At 43.2% G+C, this 21,309-nt stretch overlaps 1 protein-coding gene across 1 annotated transcript; it reads right to left on the bottom strand.

Annotated features, from left to right (window-relative positions):
- Window positions 1–16,109: 16,109 nt before the first annotated feature.
- TBCC (tubulin folding cofactor C) lies at window positions 16,110–20,594 on the bottom strand. Its single transcript, XM_014837379.3, has one exon. It carries the CDS (start codon window positions 20,433–20,435, stop codon window positions 19,398–19,400), a length of 1,038 nt encoding a protein of 345 aa, XP_014692865.3. The 5' UTR covers window positions 20,436–20,594; the 3' UTR covers window positions 16,110–19,397.
- Window positions 20,595–21,309: the final 715 nt, after the last annotated feature.

Genomic DNA, 21,309 nt, shown 5'->3' with positions numbered 1-21,309 from the left:
GGGACCCCCGTTAACTCAGTAGTGGCAGCAGGGGTCGCAGAGTCGTAGCTCATGAAGGAGCCAGTCCTCAGCGTCGTTCCTGCAGCTCCCTTCCCAGCCAAGAAGGGACAGCCTGAACGCTGCAGATTAAAAGTGGGATCCACAAGACATCTTGTTAATCTCTTTAGCCAGGTTCATCCCATTAGATAAAGCCAGCCAGTTTCAAAACATGCCCACAGGAGCCTCCATCGAGACACTGGAGCAGAGAGCTCTGCGTTCGGCTTGGAGAATCAGGAGCAAAAAAGGCAAGACTGGCTTGAGGAAGGGGCTTTGTCTGGAGTTCTAGCTCAAATCATGTGTCTTCCCAGAAGCACGTTTCCAGGCCAAACTCCTTCAAAATTTAAGATTTCCTATGGACAAAAGACATCATTATCCAAGTTGAAAAAGAAATGACAGATTGTGAGAAAACACTTGCAACACACAAAAAAGGAATTCATGCAAAAAAATTTTAAACTCCCATTATTCCACAATCAAAAGGTCAATGATGAAGTGGAAAACAGGCAAAGGATAGGAACAGGCAATTTTTTTTCTATTTTTTTTTTTAAAGATTGGCACCTGAGCTAACAACTGTTGCCAATCTTCTCTCTTTTTTTCTATTTTTTCTCCCCAAATCCCCCAATTACATATTGTATATTTTAGTTGTGTGTCCTTCTAGCTGTGACATGTGGGACGCCACCTCGCATGGCCTAATGAGAGGTGCCATGTCTGCGCCGGGGTTCCCAACCAGCGAAACTCTGGGCCACTGAAGCGGAGCGCGCGAACTTAACCACTCAGCCACGGGAACAGACCATTTATGATAAGGGAACTTGGAAAGTCCAACAATCTGAAATGATGTTCAATCTGAGTAGAAAGCAGGGAAATACAAATTCAAACAATAATAAAAGACAAAACTTGATCCATCAGATTGAGCCTCTGTCAAAATTCTGTCACCAAACAGTGTAAACAAAGATAACAGAAATGAAGACATATACTCTTTTTTTTTTTGAGGAAGTTTAGCCCTGAGCTAACGTCTGCCACCGATTCTCTTTTTTTTTTGCTGAGGAAGACTGGCCCTGAGCTAACATCCATGCCCATCTTCCTCTACTTTGCATGTGGGAGGCCTGCCACAGTGTGGCTTGCCAAGGGGTGCTATGTCCGCACCCGGGATCCGAATTGGTGAATCCCGGGCTGCCAAAGAGGAACATGCGAACTTAACCACTGTGCCACTGGGCCAGCTCCAGGAGACATATACTGTTAATGAGTCAAGAAATTTATTATTATTTTTTAATTAATAAACTGTTTCTTAAAGCAGTTCTAGGTTTACAAAAAAGTTAAACAGAAAGTACAGAGAGTTCCCATGTACTCCCTCCCCAAACGGGTTTTCCCCATGATTACTATCTTGCATTGGTGTGGTACATTGGTTGCAACTGATGAACCAGTATTGATACATTATTATTATTATTAACTAAAGCCCACAGTTTACATTAGGGTTAACTCTTTGTGTTGTACATTCTATGGGTTTTGCCAAAGGCATAAAGTCATGTGTCCACCATTATCATATCATACAGTATCATACAGAATAGTCTCACTGCTCTAATAATCCCTGTGTTCCACCTGTTCGTTCCTCCCATTCTCCCTGCACAACCCCGGGCAACCACTGTCTCTCTAGTTTTGCCTTTTCCAGAATGTCATATAGTTGAAATCATACAGTGTGTAGCCTTTTCAGACTGGTTTCTTTGCCTTAGCAATATGCCCTTAATGGTCCTCCATGTCTTTTTGTGGCTTGATAGCTCATTTCTATTTATGACTGAATAATATTCCATTATGCGGATGTACTATTGTTTGTATATTCATTCACCTATTAAAGGGCACCTTGGTTACTTCCAATTTTGGGCAATTATAAATAAAGCTGCTATAAACATATATATGCAGGTTTTTGTGAGGACACAAGTTTTCAGCTCATCTGGGTAAATACCTAGGAGCACAATTGCTGGATCATACAGTAAGACTATGTTTAGCTTTGTAAGAAATTGCCAAATCATCTTCCAAAGGGGCTGTACCATTTTGCATTCCCATCAGCAATGAACGAGAGTTCCTGTTGCTCCACACCCTCACCAGCACCTGGTGCTGCTGGTGTTCTGGATTTTAGCCATTCTAACAGCTGTGTTGTAGTATGTCATTGTTTTAATTTGCATTTCCCTGATGACATATGATGTGGAGCGTCTTTACATATGCTTGTTTGCCATCTGTATATCTTCTTTGGTGGAGTCTGTTCAGCACTTTTGTAAATTTTTACAGCTCTTTGGGAAATAACTTATCTCTCTCTATTAAAATCTAAAATGCACATTCCCAATGATCCAGCAATTCCACTCTTCAGAACAGCTTGTGTCTAAGCACAAGGAGTTTTAAGAACAAACCAATCTTGTCCTTAAACTCATGTCCACCTAATACCAAAGAGGTCTTCATGATTAGAGCAAGAGGCCCATGACTCAAGGCAGGAAGTGAGTCGAATCTCCAGCCTGCAGTCTCCTCTGCTCCCTTACATGCATTGGTTCCGCTAGATTCACCACCCACACATTCCTCTTCAAGATCTCCAAATCACTAAGTAAAACCAAAGGAATGTTTCTCCACAGATAGAGGAGGTGTGAGAACAAAGCATTGAGACACGAATCTTTTTCCTCCAGCATAGCCACCTTAGCACAAAACATTTATTGCATAGCTCAACCCAACTTTGGACTCCAATTTGGGAGTGACCTCCCAGGCCAGGTTCTAAGCTGTATAGGAAAATCAATCTTGTTATTTTATTGTCACACCACATTTTGGGTCAAAAACAATATTACCCAATGTGGATAATACTCTTCTAACAGCCGAGGCTTGACTTCTAAATAGCTTTGGACCTTCAGAGGATTGCAACTCTTCAGCAGAGACATTGAAAACACTGTGTTGCAGTTTCTGGAGGTTTTTTTTCCCCCCGAGACGATGTTCAGACAACCAGAAGAAGCATGGCCAGATTTATACCTCATACACACAAAATCTGAAGAGGACTGTCCTGAGAGAAAAGGGACACCATGATGACTGTGAAACTCTCTCAGAACCTCTTTAGAGCACACATTCAGACTAGAGAAAATCAGAGGGAAGGAGAGGAAGAAAGATTTGATGTAGAACCAGAAATGAACATTTAAAAATAGCTCTACAGGGATTAACCCGATTAACGAAGGACCTCTTTCTCCTCAAACGACCCAGAAGGGTATATACCATGAGGAAGGGCAGAGTTGAGCCCCTGGCAAGTCTGTGGATGCCCCCTGGTGGCCATAAATAGAATGGCTTCAGTGTTTGGAAAAAGGGGGATTTCACCTCTCAAGCTACATACAATCCCTGAGGAGACTGTTACGTAGAAAGGTAAAAGAAAGAACAGACACATCAGAAATGTCCCTGAACAAACCTTTCCAGTATGAAGCAAAGCAGATATGGTGAGGAACAAGCAGAGAAAAGTGGACTGCGGAGGAAGGATCAATGAATCTCTGGTGGAGGATGGGGGAAGCTGGCTCCCTCTTCCACTGGACCAATGCATATGAGTCTAGATGCTATAAATCTGTTATAAAAACAATAGAATAGGGGGTGGCCCCATGGAAGCGGTTAAGTTCTCACGTTCTGCTTCAGCAGCCCGGGTTTCCCCAGTTCAGATCCTGGGTGCAGAGATGGCACCGCTTGACAAGCCATGCCGTGGTAGGCGTCCCACATGTAAAGTAGAGGAAGATGGGCATGGATGTTAGCTCAGGGCCAGTCTTCCTCAGCAAAAAGAGGAGGATTGGCGGCGAAGGTTAGCTCAGGGCTAATCTTCCTCAAAAAATAAATAAATAAATAGAATAGAATAGGTTAGTGGAATTAAAGGTGATTCATTTTTCTTCTTTAGAAATTCCTTTAATGCTATTATAATAATGGAATGAAAACAACAAAATTATACAATTTTTTTTTTAAAAAAAGGGGAGAACTCAAGAGATCACCTCTCTGGACCGCCCACCCAAGGAAAAATGAGGCACAAGCTGGCTACTTGAATAATTAACTGACTTTTGATTCCTTAACCTCTCCTCCTTGATTGTCATCCTGATTTCCCTTTGCCCTCTGCCTCTTTTCTTCTTCCTTCCTTCCTTCGTTCTTTCCTTTCTTTCATTTTTCCTGTTCAATAGAGCATATATAAAGAGAGTAAAGAATAATGGTCAAGTGAACATCTGTATCCCCTCCCCCAGCATAGGAAATAGAATGTCACCTGTACCTGTGAAGAGACCTGGGTGCCCCTCCTTATTTATTCCCAGAGGTGACTTAAATTTGGTATTTATTCTTTTCTTGATTTCCTTTAGCGTTACCACCTAAGCGTGTCTGCTTAAACAATATATTGTTTAGTATTGCATGATTTTGAACTTGACATAAATAGATCACAGGAAAACTATTCTTTTTTTGCCCTTGCTTTTTTCATCCAAATGTTGCTTTTAAGGCTTTTATACATACAGAAAAACCCACATATCATACATGTACAGCTAGATCAATCAGCATTGAATTTTTAATTTGGATTTCATGGACATTAATACATACAGCTATAGTTCATTAATTTTTATCTTTAAATATAATTTTTGGGGGCCAGCCCAGCGGTGTAGCGGTTAAGTGCACACGTTCCGCTTCGGCGGCCCGGGGTTCACTGGTTCGGATCCCGGGTGCAGACATGGTACTGCTTGGCACACCATGCTGTGGCAGGCGTCCCACATATAAAGTAAAGGAAGATGGGCATGGATGTTAGCTCAGGGCCAGTCTTCCTCAGCAAAAAGAGGAGGATTGGCAGATGTTAGCTCAGGGTTAATCTTCCTAAAAAATAATAATAATAATTTTTGATACAAAGAATATACGTAACATATATTTTATAAATCGTAATAATGTATCAAATACTCACTCATATCACGAGTAACTTGCATATGGGATTCTCCCCATCACATTCTCCTCTGCTGGGGACTGAACTGTGGAAGCTCTAATGCCCCATAGGACTGTATTTGGAGATAGGGCCTATAAGGAGGCAATTAAGGTTAAATGAAGTCATAAGGGTGGGGCTGTAATCTGACGGGACTGGTGTCCTTATAAGAGGAAGATTCCAGAGCTTGCTCTCTGCACGCAGGCACTGAGGAATGGCCATGCGAGGCCATAGCAGGAAGGCAGGAAGAGAGCCTGCAAGCCAGGAAGAGAGCTCTCACCAGAAACCAAATCCACACCTTGATCTTGGGCTTCCAGCCTCAGAATTGTGAAAAAATAAGTTTCTGTTGTTAAGCCACACAGTCTGTGGCATTTTGTTATGGCAGCACAAGCTGACTGATACACCTTCTCTCCCGCTCAAGATGTAGCCATTATTCTGAATACTTAAGATATAAAAATCATGTCGGTTTTCCCTACATTTATATTTTGTTTGTTTTTGACATTTACAAAATTGTGTCATACCATATATAGTCTTCAGGATTTTTTTTCACTCAAAATTATGTTTTAAGATTCATACATGTTGCTGCATAAAGCCATGTTTCATTTTCATGTAGAGATCTTACCACATATGATCCATTCTCCTGTCAGTGGATATATGGGGGATTTCTACTGGGTTTTTTGTTTGTTTGTTTGTTTTTTGAGGAAGATTAGCCTTGAGCTAACATCTGCTGCCAATCCTCCTCTTTTTTGCTGAGGAAGACTGGCCCTGAGCTAACATCCATGCCCATCTTCCTCTACTTTATATGTGAGATGCCTACCACAGCATGGCTTGACAAGCAGTTGTGGGGACCTGGATTTGGCCACCCCAAGATATGTCTCTTTGGCATGAGGACTATTTGAGGCCGGTTTCTTTGCAGACAGGAAAGCAACTAAAAAGTAGAACTAAATCTCTATCTGTAAAGGTGCCTCCCTCTCTGTACCAGGAAGAAGAAAGGGAATGACCTTCTCTCTAGAAACTCTTAATCAATGCCAAAGGCAAGGACTTAAATCTGCATTTTATTGTCTGGTAAACTCCTGTAACTGACTTCCCTCCCCTGCCCAAAGCTGGCATTTCTTTAAGGATTAAGCATCTTTCCTTAGGCTAGGAACTGATTGCTGCGCTCACCTGTGACCACCCAGCTCAAGACAATAGACTTGCCTCCTGCTGTGTCCATCAAGCTCTGTGCAGACAAGGCAATCTTGTGACTATTGTGTGAGGGACATTTCAATCATATGTGAAACACCCTGTTAGGGGTATATAACCACTCTGTGCACTCCACTTCTTCGGTGCCCTTTCTTCCTTCGGGAAGAAAGGCCCCAGGCCATGGTCCTCATAAAGCTTTGTTTAATTTTCTCTTGCTATTCTGTCTCATGTGAATTTAATTCGTTCTCAGGCCAGACAAACCCACTTTGGATAGAGGAAATGCCTTCCTCCCCTACACAGTGTGTAGGTCTGCACCTGGGATCCGAACCGGCGAACCCCGGGCCGCCCAAGCAGAACATGGGCACTTAACCGCTGCGCTGCAGAGCCAGCCCCTGGGTTTTTAAAAAATGATTTCTAGTGTTCCATTTATGAACACAGCTGCTCTCAACATTTTGTGCATGTCCCCACTAAGCAGAAGCTTCTCTGGGGTATAGCTCTGAGAGGGGAATGGCTGGGAAGCAGGGAATCTTCCCCTTCATGGGGAAATGTCAAATAGTTTTCTAAAGTGATCAGGCCAACTTATACTTCCGCCAGCAACGAATATATGATCCACATTCTCTCCAACTCTTACTATTGACTCGGACTTCTTAATTTTTGCTCCCTGGTTTTAATCGTGGTCTCAATTTGCATTTCCCTGGTTACTAATGAGTTCGTATACCTTTTCATAAATTTATTTGCCATTTGTGTTTCCTCTGCAAAATGTGTGTTTTTGTCTTCTGCCTATTTTTCATTTCGGTTGTTGGTGTTTTTCTGATTGACTTGTGGAACTTTCTTGTGTGTGTATATATATATATACAATATTTCTTTGGCATTTATATGCATTACAATTATTTTTTCCCAGTATATGACTTGACTTTTCACTTTCCTTATGGCATTTTTTGAAGATCATAAGTTCTTTTTTTCTTGAGGAAGATTGGCCCTGAGCTAACATCTGTGCCCGTCTTCCTCGTTTTTTTTTTTATATGTGGGACGGCTGCCACAGCATGGCCTGGTAAGCAGTGTGTATGTCCGGGCCTGGGATCCGAACCAGCGAATGCCGGGCCTCCTAAGTGCTGTGTGTGAACTTAACCACTACACCACAGGGCCTGCCCCTCATAAGTTCTTAATAGTAGAATTTTCCAATCTTTTCCTTTACGGTTAGTGCTTATTTAAGAAATTATTCCTTGCTCCATAATAGAAAGATATTATCCTCCATTGCCTTCTAAAAGATTTATAGTTTTTCTTTTTTTAAGATTTTAATGTTTCGATGGAGAAAGATAATTACCATATGATTTCACTCATATGTGGAAGATAAACACATAGATTTAGAGAACAGATTGGCGGTTACCAGAGGGGAGGGGGTGGGGGAGGGCGAGAGGGATAAAGGGGCACATGCACCGTGATGGATAAAAACTAGGCTTTTGGTGGGGGCTATGATGCAGTCTACACAGAAGTCCAGACAGAGTGATGCACGCTTGAAATTTATAGAATGTCAGAAACCAGTGTGACCTCAATCGAAAAAAAAGATTTTAATGTTTCCAGAATAAATTTTTGTGTGTGGTATGATGAAGGGATGTGGTTTAATTTTCCTCCATATGGATAATCCCAGCACATCATTTATTGAATACTCTCTCCTTTTCCCAGTAGTCTGCACTGCTCGCTCATAAATCAGTTTTGCACACATGCACGGCATTCTGAGTGCTCTGCTCTGTCCCGTTAGTCATCTTATTTACCCCTGTGCTATCGTCATACTGTTTTAATTAAACAAGTCTTCATGTCTGATCAAGGGGAACACACGCATCTTTTTCATCGAGAATATCTTGGCTGTTTATAACTGCTGTATAAATATATAATGCTGTTATTACCACTAATAATTTCTCTGTAGATTATTGTGGAGTTTTATCCATATGATCATATAATCCACAAATAGTAACTTCTGTTACATCCTTTAGAATCCTTATAATTTTTAAATTACTTTTTAGTCTTCCTGTACCAGCTAAGATCTTCAGTACGATTTGAATAGAGATGATGATAACAGAGATCCTTGTTCTGATCTTGATCTTAACTTCTAAATGATCTACCATTGAGTGTCATGGTTGCTGTCGGTTTTAGCAGATACCCTTGACAAGTCAAAGAAGTTCTCTGCTATTCCAGCTTCGCCAGAAGCGTGTTCTCATGAATAGATGCTGAATTTTATAGAAGGCTTATTCTACTCCTATTAAAATAATCGTATGGATTTTTCCCTTAATCTCTTAATGTGACAAATTAAATCAGTCATTTTTCTAAAGTCAAACTAGCCTAGTTTTCCTAGAATAAATCTTGGTGTATTATCTTTTTGCATACTTCTGGATTTGGTCTACTAATGTAATTTTAGGATCTTCACGTACGTACTTGAGTTAAATAGTCTATAATTTTCCTTTTTCATAGGCCCATGTCTAGTTTGGGTATCAAAGTTATGCTAGCCTTATACAATGAACTGGGGTAAATTCCTTCTTTTTCTATATTCTGGAAGAGCTTGTATAAGAATGATATTATTTCTGGGCTGGCCCGGTGGCCGAGTGGTTAAGTTCCCTCACTCCACTTTGGTGGCCCAGGGTTTCACTGGTTCAGATCCTGGGCGTGGACCTAGTACCGATCATTAAGCCACACTGAGGCAGCGTCTCACATATCACAGCCAGAAGGGCCTGCAACTAGAATTTACAACTATGTACTGGGGGACTTTTTGGAGAAGAAGGGAAAAAAAATAATTATATTATTTCTTGCTTACATGTTTGATAGAATTTACTGGCAAGAGCTGGCCTGGTGGCACAGAGGTTAAGTTCACATGTTCTGCTTTGGTGGCCCTGGGTTCGCTGGTCTCGATCCCAGCTGTGCACCACTTGTCAAGCCATGCTGTGGCAGGTGTCCCACATATAAAGTAGAGGAAGGTGGGCACGGAGGTTAGCTCAGGGTCAGTCTTCCTCAGCAAAAACAAGGGGATTGGCAGCAGATGTTAGCTCAGAGCTAATCTTCCTTAAAAAAATTAAAAAAAGAAAAAAAAATTTACCAGCAAAACAATTTGGGACTGACATTTTCTTTGTGGGAAAACTTTAACTATGGCTTCAATTATTTAATAGTTATACAACTGTTCAGATTTTCTGTTTCTTCTGTGGTAAATTGTATTTTTCTAGAAATTTACTCATTTCATGTAGGTATTCAAATGTATTGGCAGAAAATTGTTCATAATATCCCCTCATTATCTTTCTAACATCTGAAGCATCAATGGTAAGGTCCCCTTTATTCCTTGTATTGTTTATATTGTCCTCTTCCTTTTTTTCTCGACCAGCTGGCCAGAGGTTGGTTTGTTTCATTAGTCTTGTCAAAGAATCAGTTTGTAGGGTTTTTTTTCCAATCTCTCTATGTGTTTATTTCATTACTTTGGCTCTTCTCTGTATAATTTCATTTCTTCTATTTCTTCTATTCTTTCTGTAACTTCTTAAGCTAGATGCTTAGCTCATTAATATTTAGACTGACAAATAAAAATGGCAAGTAATAGGATATATTGGAGTATATGAGGAAGCCATTTGGCGTAAACGTAATTCTGCCTGACCTTGTCTTTCCAAAAGGGCCTGACCTAGGCCGTTGAGCATGCATTGTATATCTGCTTTAGAGATTCCCTATGGCAAGAACAAAGGCCCTTGAGATAAAGGTGCAACTTCCCTCCCCCTCCCAACGTTGGCGTCTCCTTAAAGATTAAGCATCTTCCTTTAGGCTGGGAACCGATTGCAGCGCTCACCTGTGACCGCCCAGCCCGAGGCAACACACCTGCCACCCTGCGGCGTTCACTGAGACAGCAGACCTATCTGCCGTTTCCATCAATCGCTGCGCTGACAGAGCAGCCTCATGACTATTGTAAAAGGGATGTTTCAATCATATGTGAAACATACTCTTTGAGGGTGTATAACCACCCTGTATACCCCCACTTCTTTGGAGTGCTCCGTTCCTTTGTGGAAAGACTCTCCCGGGTTATAATCCTCAGATTTCAGCTCAGAATAAACTCACCCAAATTTTCATTTATAGATTAGTTATGGATTATTTTCGTCGACATGATGAAGAGTATGCTATTAAGTCAGCTTCTGGGGTGGGGGAGGAGATCCCAAGGTGAAGCACCTCGAAGTCACCCATCTGTCCTGAAGGAGCCCAGGTATTTGCTCACCAACTCCTGACCAGCATCGATTAGGGGTGCGTCCAGGGAGTAGGTTTCCAGCTCTTCCGGCTGCCACACAAGGACAGCAATATGACTCCAAACAGTTCTGGGAACCAGAACCCTCAGGCACCAAATACTGACATTCGAAAGTCAGCTGAGGCACAATAAAAAGTCCAAGAAATGTGGGGTGATCAGTGGCCCCCTCTGTTACACTATTATTACTTACAATAATAGAAAGTGCTACTAGGAGAAAATTTCTGATAAGAATAATCACAAGCAGCACTTTTTTTTTTGAATTTCAAATTTTATTTAATTTTAAATAATTTACATTGAAATAGCCACGCACCTAGTGGTTGCTGTATCAGGCAGTTCCATCCTTGGAAGAACGCATCCTCTTGGCGGCACTGAGAGCCCTTAGTGTCATTACCGGATGAGCAGCAGAGAAGGCAGAGAAGCAGGAGAGTTTTGAACACTTCCCTTCCCGCCTGAGCTGGCTCTCACAAGCAGCACTTTTTATTAAGCCCCTGGGACATATCCCAGTCGGGTAGGTGCTGCTGGACTGAGCAAGTTAACTGACTCCTTATGGTCAATCACAAACAAGCCATGTCAATCCAACCCATATCTCCTAGAGGTGCAGTTTTTTAGACTGAGTTTCCAATGCAGGAAACAAATTTCATGCCATAAAAATACCAAAATTGAAGATGAAGAGACACGAAAATAAAATACAAATATATAACAACACAAACTAAGTATGAATGAAGTCAAAAGGCTAAGTTGTCAGTGTTCTTTTGGGAAAAATTTTGTGCCTGAGCTTGGTTTGCTAAGGTTCCTTAAACTACAGTTTCAATGAAATTTTCTCCGTAAATGTCCATCAGCATTCTCATTGCTCAAAGACCTTAAAAGTCATTCAACATTCTAGTCGCCTTTCTTGGAAATTTCCATTACTGAGGATATGTACATGAATGCCCCTCTCTCTCCCCTCCCTCCTTCATTTCCTCCTCAAAGATTACAGCTGACTTTTGTTTAAGTCTTTGGTACTTTTATACAGGCACTGGAAGCTTCCTCTGTTCTTTTCCTGTAGAGATCGTTCCTTGGTCTTTCTGAGAAGTTTTTCCTTTGATGTCTCATGTTTTCTCAAACTTTTCAAAAGAGACAATGACTTCGCTGAAATCCTTCCTTGACTCAGAGGCATACTGGACTCTCTGTATCACTCTGCCTTGCCTTCTCAAGTTTCGCCATCATGTGAATGTTGACTGAACTGGCTTCCACTTCACTTCAAATCTTTTTCTTTTCCTCAAACGTTGTGCCTACTTGGAGAATGCAACAACTTGACCTCAAAGACTAGCTCATTCATTTTTCTTTCTTGCTCTTATTGTCTCAAAATATCATGTTTCATTTTCAAAGAGATTGAGGGAAATCCCAAAAGATATCCCAAAGGAGGTGATGTTTGACTGGTGCAAAATTTTGGCAGGTGTTCATGGACTCAAGCTGTGTGGGAACTGCTTTTGACAAAAGGTCAGGAAGTAAGGCAGAAGGTGATTGTACTGAATGCCTTCCGTTTGCTCCCCCAAATCCATCCTTCATTTTTTTCCACCCTACTTTGTGTTGTGGGAGCCGACCCATATGGACGGCATCAACAGACTTCTTTGCCCTAAAATTTCCAGTTGGGTTCAGCCAACGAAAGTCACCAACAGAAGAGAGTGGCATTTTTTTAAATTGAGGTCATAATAGTTTAGAACGTTATGAAATTTCAGCTGTACATTATTATTTATCAGTCACCACAAAAATCTGCCCCTTCAACCCTGGTGCCCACCCCAACCCCTTTTCCCCTGGTAATGACTAAACTGTTCTCTTTGTCCCTGTGTTTGTTTATCTTGCACAAATGAGTGAAATCATATGGTATTTCTCTTTCTCTGTCTGACTTACCTTGCTTAATACAATACACTCAAAGTCCATCTGTGTTGTTGCAAATGGGACGATTTTACCTTTTTTTCATGCCTGAGCAGTATTCCATTGTGTATATACATACATCCATTTGTATGTATGTATATATAGAGAGAGAGAGAGAGAGAGAGATCTATCTATATCTATATCTATATCTATATCTATATCTATCCATCTATATATACATCACATCTTCTTTAGCCAATCATCAGTCAATAGGCACTTGGGTTACTTCCACATCTTGGCTATTGTGAATAATGTTGCAATGAACATAGGGGTGCATAAGACTCTTTATATTGTTTTGTTTTATTTTGTTTTTGAGGAAGATTAGCCCTGAGCTAACATCTACTGCCAATCTTCCTCTTTTTGCTGAGGAAGACTGGCCCTGAGCTAACATCCGTGCCCATCTTCCTCCACTTTATATGTGGGACACCTACCATGGCATGGCTTGACGAGCGGTGCCATGTCCACACCCGGGATCTGAACCAGCAAACCCAAGGCCACTGAAGCTGAACGTGCGAACTTAACCACTGCGCCACCGGGCCAGCCCCAGACTCTTTGTATTGTTGATTTCAAGTTCTTCGGATAAATACCCAGTAGTGGGAAAGCTGGATCATATGGTAGTTCTATTTTTAGTTTTTTGAGGAATCTCAATACTGTTTTCCACAGTGGCTGCACCAGTTTGCATTCCCACCAGCAGTGGATGAGGGTCCCCTTTTCTCCACAACCTCTCCAACATTTCTTGTTTTTTGTCTCGGTGATTGATTATAGCCATTCTAACGGGTGTAAGGTGATATCTAAGGGTAGTTTGAGAGCGGCATTTTTTGATCCCCGTGGATCTCCCCTTACCAGGTCACAATGGATTGGCTGCATCCTTCTATCACAGGCCACAGCTCCCGTCAGGTAGCGCTTTGTCCCTCTGGGTTCAGGTAACAGTTTTGTCCCCTCAGCCCTAGAAATGATAGCAAGTCTTGCGCCAGCTCTTATTGCTTTTCCTAAACTCTGCCCACAGCTCTGTAAATAGCTTCTGTATTAAGCTCTTCTCAAATTATCCATTTTGAGTGTGCCATCTGTTTCCTGCCAGGTCCCTGACTGATACAGTGTGTTTGATTAATGGGTATTAGTTCAGACTAGTTGGAGCGTGAAGCATGTGTGATGAAACAGTAAAACATCATGTAGGAACAGTAGGCTGACAGCAGATGGTGGAGAGGCTTGTCTTCCAGGCCAGGGAGTCCAGCAAGCAATGGGAGACTCAGAAGGTTTCAGATCAAGAGTGACATGCTTAAGAAAACTAATTCAGTAGATACATGCCAAATGGTTTAGAAACTGGAGATGGAGAGACAAGTTAGGAGATGATTACAATTACTATCACAGAAAGATAACACTTTGTAACTATCAGATTGGCAAAGATCTGAAAGTTTGATAGCACAGTATGTCAATAAGCATGTGAAGAAACAGGACTCTCAGACATTGCTAGTGAGTGTGTAAATTGATAAACCTCTTTGGAAGGCAATTTGTTAATATCTATCAATATAAATGTTCATAACTTATTATTATAATTTTTTTTAAGGAAGATTATCCCTGAGCTAACTACTGCCAATCCTCCTCTTTTTGCTGAGGAAGACTGGCCCTGAGCTAACATCCATGCCCATCTTCCTCTACTTTGTATGTGGGATGCCTACCACAGTGTGGCTTGCCAAGTGGTGCCACGTCCACACCTGGGATCCAAACCGGCAAACCCCGGGCTGCCAAAGCAGAACGTGCAAACTTAACCACTGCACCACCTGGCTGGCCCTGTTCATAACATTGATTCATCAGTTCCACTTCTAGGTACTTAGCCTATAGATAATATTGCACATATGCTAAGTAATTTATGTTTAAGGATATTCACTGTAACATTTTTCTAATGACTAAAGATTGTAACAACCTAAATGTCCATCGATTAGAGGCTAGTTACATGAGTATGGCACATTCTATATAATGGAATACTATGCAGCACTTAAAGAGAATGAGATGACTCTTTATGTACATACATGCGGAGATCTCTAAGCATAATGGCAATAGCAAAGGCAAGGTGCCTAATAGTATATATAGTGTGCCTCTATTTGGGTGGGAGCATAAAAGGATATTTTGCACACAAGTTTGTAAATGCATAGACCAGAGGAATAAAGGAAAGAGGTAAAGGTTTGTTGCTCTCCAAAGAGAACTAAATGGCGAGGATCAAAGGAAGGAGGGAGATTTACTTTTTGTTCTAATATTTTTGTCCCTTTGCCTGAATTGTCTATGTTTAAAAAGTACATTGCACTGCCATCTTAGAATCAAACCTCTGGGGCCGGCCTCATGGCTGAGTGGTTAAGTTTGTGCAGTTCGCTTCCCGTCGCCCAGGGTTTTGCTGGTTTGGATCTGGGCGCGGACATGGCACCGCTCATCAGGCCACGTTGAGGCGGCATCCCATGTGCCACAACTAGAAGGATCTACAACTGAAAATACACAACTATGTACTGGGGAGGGTGTGTGGGGGAGGGTTGGGGGAGGGGAAAAAAAGCAGAAAAAAAAGATCGGCAACAGTTAGCTCAGGTGCCAATCTTTTTTTTAAAAAAAAAAAAGAATCAAACCTCTACCTTGATATCGGCTCTAAAAATCAGACTACGTATAGCTTTCTTGGTGAAATAACACAACTGAGAGGTATTCAACTAAAAAAAAAACTTTATAATAAAGTATTTGAATGCATGAACAGAATGTTGAGCTTGTTTACCACGTGAGTAAATGGCCTTGAACTATCTTGCTTGGTGTTGTCAGTTCTTAAAGTTCAGAGTAAGCATACTATCTGAAAATTTGGAAGGCTGGCTTTTGAGTAGTAACTACTTCCTTCTGCGACTGCCGCTGATCCGAGTAGGCAGTGGGCAGGCACGTCATCCAGGGAATTCAAACCCTGGATTGGTGGTTGACATTGATGCCTCACTTAAGGTCCCTTCCAAACTGGAGACGTTATTATAAGGCTCTACCCTATCAAAGCTCTCAGAACTTCTCTATTGTGACTGTTGTTTCATTCGTCTGACCTCCGCCTAGACTGTACCCTCCATAAAGGAAGAGTCCGTGCTTGTTTACCATCGGGTTCTTAGCACCCAACGCTGAACCAGTGAATAGATGCTCAAATATTTGTTCAGTTGAATTGGACATGGCTTTCTGTGTCATATTGCCCCCGTCCTTCTTGAAACTGGGTAAATAATTGACCTTCCATCTTAATTGCAATGGCCAACTTATTTTCTTTATAATGGAATAGTCAAATAGTATGACTAAGTTTTCGTCAGTGGTGAGACTTTTGAATTAAATGCAATTTAGTTGTCCAGTTTCTGTGGTACTTGAATAATTGCCATGATGTTTCTAAAACATTGTATTACCATGTAGCATTAGCCTGAGAAAGTTGGGTCTTTACATCTTGCTGTTTGTGTTCGTTTCCGCCTGATTAAGACGATTAAAACTAAATTATTTTTGCAGTAATAACTCTTGCATTGCAATCAGAACTTCAGCTTTAGAACTTATAAGTAAATTAGCTATTTCTCTTATGGGGTTGCGACTCTGCAGCGATGCTTTCTAATTACACAATACTCATAATACTTTACTAAATTCTACTTAACCGAGCTGATCATAAATGAAGTTTAATAAACTCTAATTGCTTGACTAATGTACAATTTTATTGCTTTTCCAGAGTTCATTTTAATGAAAATACACGGTCATTACACTTATTGGTGGATTTGCTTAATAAAAACTTACTAAAGTGACTTTAGTCAATGCTTTTAATTCAGGGATGCAAATTTAACACAGGTTTGTTTTGTCCCTTTTTTTTTTTTTGGTAAAAAAAAATCTATTGCAGGGGCCAGCCTAGTGGCATAGGGGTTAAATTTGTACGCTCTGCTTCTGCAGCCTAGGGTTCACCAGTTTGGATCCTGGTGCCGACCTAGCACCGCTTGTCAAGCCATGCTGTGGCAGTATCCCACATACAAAATAGAGGAAGATGGGCACAAATGTTAGCTCAGTGACAACCTTCCTCAAGGAAAAAGAGCAAGATTGGCAACAGATGTTAGTTCAGGGCTAATCTTCCTCACACACACACACACACAAATCTACAGCAGTTTTAGGGAAAACACAACAAGGTCTAACTCTCTGAAATGGCAGAAAAACTTGAGAAGACAGGATGAATAGGCAAGAGCTGCTGAGGACAGAACAGGCATGATTTGGAAGTCTGATGTTGCAAATTGGCCAGCTCAGGGACAAGGTGCAGACTGCCAAAAAGTTTGCTTGGCTTGTACAATGCTTTAAAATGCTTGCATTTGTCTGCCAAGTCACCTGATCCCCCCACTCCCTACTGACTTACTCCCATCCTTACTCACTGACTTTACCTGCTTGGCCCTGGTAAGCATTGAGTGCCTGGAGAATAATGACATCATTAAAAGAAATATGGAACTTGGGGAGAAAGGGTGAAAATGGAGATTTTAAGGAAATATGGAATTTGAAAGGCAGATGAGTGCACTAAGGGTGGAGGCCGAGGATACGAACTTGGGACTGTGCCCTGAGGTTGAGACTTGAGGTTCTGGAGAGAACAACGACAAAGAAGCTAAAGGAAAAACTTTGGGCATTACTCATATTTAAGGGCTATAAGTTACTGGAATCCCAGGGAGGGGAAAGAAGCTGTCATAAGAGAATGAGGGTAGAGCGAGGTATGGAGGTCAAGGAGAGAGAACGTCAAGCATAAGATAGTAAACTGCACCTAGAGTAAGAAGGATAAGCACGGGGCAGGGGAGGGAGCTATTGGATTTGGTGACTAGGCCACTGATACCATCAAAGAGCAGTTACAGCAGACAAGAGGTAAAATTACAAAGACTTAAAGACAAGGTAAAGGTAGATGTAGGTGGACACAGCCACCCTTTTAAGATGGCTGACAGCACAGGGAAGGAGCTGGAACACCACTCAGTAAAAACTAGGGTGGAGGATCTCAGGATCTGGTGTTTTTGAAGAAGGAAAAGAAAGGCCAATGGAAAGGGAGCAAGATCCATAGAAGGCAGGAGGGGATGTGCACAGGGGACGAGGTGGCCCTGGGGAGGAGATACGCCTCAAGGAAGACCACCAGTGAAGACTGACATCTCTTCAAATATTGAGAGATGTTAAGGGGGTGCTAGTGGATGGCTTCTAACTTGTCAGGTGAGTTATGGCAGGCATAAATTTGTGAGTTTTAGTAGAGAAAGGTCTGGGATAGTTGACATAATTCAGGAAGGCAGGACAGGTTTGCTGAGCAGCAAGGAAAGCAACTGAGATTAGTAAACATTAACTATGGTTCACACTGCCATGATTTTGAGATTTTGCTATTACAAACAGCAGGCTTGCAGGTTCAAGAGAATTTATTTTTGTAGATGTGATTAGTTAACTTTCCTGTAAAAGTGGTCAGTCCACAAAAATGGATTACAAGTCCATGAGCGCATGGTTTTTCCTGAAGTGCACTGGTGTTAACCTATCAGTCTTTAGGGGCATAGCCTTACAATGCGGGTCATAGTTTCTAATGTGAAGACATGGTTGAGAATTTCATTACGTGTTGTCTCTTTTTATTTATCAGGATGAATTCTCCTAAGCAACTGATTTTTTTCCTTCTTTTTTAAGGACATTGCAAATTGTGAAATTAACTAGGATCCTTTTTCAAGTCAGCTAACAGTTGAGGGAAAAAAAATCTGGATTCACCGCCAGCTAAGGAATAGAGCTTGGCAGGCTACATTTTTTTATTGGCCTCATTTCTGCCTCCAATTTGTGACTCTACCCTTATTCCTCCTTCTCATTCTTGTTATCTTGTTACATTTCACATACCCTAGAGGCCACTTTAAATCCTTTTTTGGAGCAAAATAGAACATGTAAATATTAAACATATAATTCAGGCACTTCAAGCATCTTAATATTTGTGGTAATTATTAATAAGTATGTCTGCAGTTACAAGGCCACTAGACCAAAAAAGCTTTTTGAAACACTTACAACTTTACATTTAAGAATAACGGATAGTAGTGTATAGAGCAAAAAGCCAAATGAGTTAACAGTACCAAATTATAGCAAAATGAATAGAAAAATTAAGACTCAGCTAGATGTCTGTCTCAATTCTTTTCATAGGCAAACATGTAGCATAATTACGCCTGAGAATTTAAGAAAAGCAATTTGCTCTCTTAAATGATTTTGGAAGCTTTCTTTCCAACTCAACTAACACTATTCAAAATCACTATCTTGTAGTGGTTAAGAAGGTGGGCTCTGGAGCCAGACCACCGGGTTTCAAATCCCATCCACCAGTGGACCTGTGTGACATTGGGCAACCTACTCACCTGTTTCCTCACTTGAAAAATGGTGGTAACAAAACCTACCTCCTAAGATTTTGAGGACTTAATAAGTTTATATGAGTGTTTAGAACCACGTCTAGGACGTTTCAAATGCACAAAAAATTGGTAACTACACAATTACTTTGGCTTTACAGTGGTAAGACTCATGAGCCTCCTGGAGTGGATAAGCAGCTGGATTCTAGAAGCCCAAGCTAACGCAAGGAAGCTGAAGACCAAAAAGGAGTCCTTCCAGCGCCCTGCTGAGAAATACATGGGAAGTCAAACCTTCAAGTCAAAAAGGCTCTTAATTAATGGTACTTTGCATAGATTTGATAGCATACTTCCAATTAACTGGCTCCTAGAGCCCTCTTGAATTCATTTACTAAATAAACATTTATTGAAGGCCTACTTTATCGTGCAATGTTTTAAATACCACAAATCATTATAAACGAGAGCACATAGCCACGCTCTTCCCCTTATTGCTTTAAACTATCAGAGTCAAATAAAAGCTCCCAGACGTTACCAAAATAACAAAAATGCTTTAAAGTGTTACATCGGTCATGAATTTAACGGAAATCACAAGTAGAAGCCTATCACAATCTCAAGTTTTAGAATACTGAAAACAAACAGTGTGACTCAATAAGTTAACTTTGGGGTCCCATTAGGTGGAGTCAGTCCAAAACAGGAAGCATCTGGCAGGACTGGAGAACAGCGTGACAAGTGCTTAGTCCCACTGGACCATTCGCTCTTCTTCAGGAAGAATACTCCAGTTCGGGGAGGCCTCGTCCCGGGACAGCCAGTTGAAATCGTCAACGTCTTTCCAGTTATTTTTGCTCCTATCTAAACCAGAGCCCTCGAAATGCTCGTCGATCCCCGGGTAGCTCCAGGTGTAAGGGGCGAACTGGATCCCACTGCAGTCCTCTACGATGGCCCTGCTGGTCACCTGCAGGAAGACCCGGGTGTCCCTCGTAGTGTGTACGCGGAGCTGTTGGCAGGCCACGGCCAGCACGCACTCACTGCAGTCCTCCAGGAACACGGAGGTGGACACCGGGCCGCAGAGCACCGTGCAGCGGCGGGCTTTGGTCAGCCGCAGGGTGTTGGGATTGCCATATAGTTTGATGGTGCAGTTGCTCAGTCCGGTCAGAAGGACGTCGCGCTGGTGCAGTTCCTGCGCTCTCTTCTCCAACACTTGCGACTCCACGTTGGAGAAGCCGCAGACGTAGCTGGAGCCGAAGCCTCCCTCCTCCTTCACGGGCGGCAGGGAGGCCCGGCTGCCTTTCGCCGCCGGGGCGCCAGCAGCCGTGTTTACTTCGGCGGCCGGAGCAGCATCCTTCCTCCGGCTCTTGAAAGCGAAACGCTTCTTGGGCTGCAGCTCCTGGCGCCGCTCGCCCAGGGCCGCCTGCAGCCGCGCCAGCGCCTCTTGTCCCTGCCGCAGGTCGTAGGCGGCCAGGAATAAAACCGAGTCGTTGAGAAGTTTCTGCAGTCCCTGGAGCCGAGCGGCCGCCTCTTCCAGGCGCTCGCTGGACTCCCCGCCCTCCAGAAGCTCCTCCACGGCCGCCCGCTCCCGGGCGAAGGCGGCGGCGAAAAAGTCGCTCGTCTCCCCCTCCACCTCCTGGTCCTGCCGCTTTTGCTTCCGTCTTTCCACCTCCAGCTGCCGCTCTTGTTCTCGTCTCTGAAGCCGCTCGGGCACCAGGCCTCGGTCCCGCTGGGACCCCACGTCCCCGTTCCCAACACCGACCGCGGAGCAACTACCAGCCTCCATCTTGCCTTCCAGCTTCCCCGCTCCTGCCTCCCTTCCTCCGGGCGCGCCCTCCGTGAGGCCTCCCACCAACGAGCCCTGTGATTGGCCGGCTACGCTGACGTCAGACCCCGGGCCCTATTTCCTTCGCCCATTGGCCCCTCCGCGTCGGAGGGGGCGGGCACGTCGGGCGGGGCTGACTGAGAGGGGGTGGGGAGACAAAGGTCCTTGTGGATGGGTGGGGTGGGAGGCAGGCGGGGGAAGCTTTTTTTCCTCTTAAAGGGGCAGGACTTATATCCGGGATTGTGGGGTGAGTTGCAGCAGCGGCAGCTGCACATGTGGGTTTGTTTATAAGAACAAGGTTAGAAACTCGCAGGCCTCCCCCTCCCCCCGAGCTCCTCCCTACTACCCCCTTACAGGCCGGAGATCCGCTACTGGTGGGGGGAATGTGTGCGTGGGGTGGGTGGGGGGACAGGTAGTGGTGAGAAAGATGGAGGGGGGGACTATTGCACCGCCCGGTCCGCGCCCGAGGAGGCGGCAGCTGGAACAGCTGGCTAGGGAGCCGCTTGCATGCCTCTGTTTTTTTCTTTTCCCTTCCGCCACCCCTTCCCCCAACCCATTCCTGCCGCCCCCAAATCTTCATCCTACCTGCCCCCTCCCCCCCAGCCGCTGCAGTTCGGCGTGGCCTGGGGCTACTGGCTCCCCGCGGGCAGTTACGGGGGCGGCAGAAGGCGAGGGGCACCGGGATGGAAGAGCCTGGGTTCCTCACTGCAACTGGGTTCAGGGGGCCCTGGGGGAGTCTAGAAACGGATTACTATTTTTTTGGCCAATTGCTGCAGTCGCAGGGGTGGGGGTTGGGGGGAGGGTGAGATTCCACACCCCCTTGTTCTTCCTCCCA

Source organism: Equus asinus, chromosome 8 (genome assembly GCF_041296235.1).
Source record: "Equus asinus isolate D_3611 breed Donkey chromosome 8, EquAss-T2T_v2, whole genome shotgun sequence".
Lineage (NCBI taxonomy): Eukaryota > Metazoa > Chordata > Mammalia > Perissodactyla > Equidae > Equus > Equus asinus.
The sequence above is the reverse complement of the archived record's forward strand: the minus strand, read 5'-3'. Positions and strand labels throughout refer to the sequence as shown.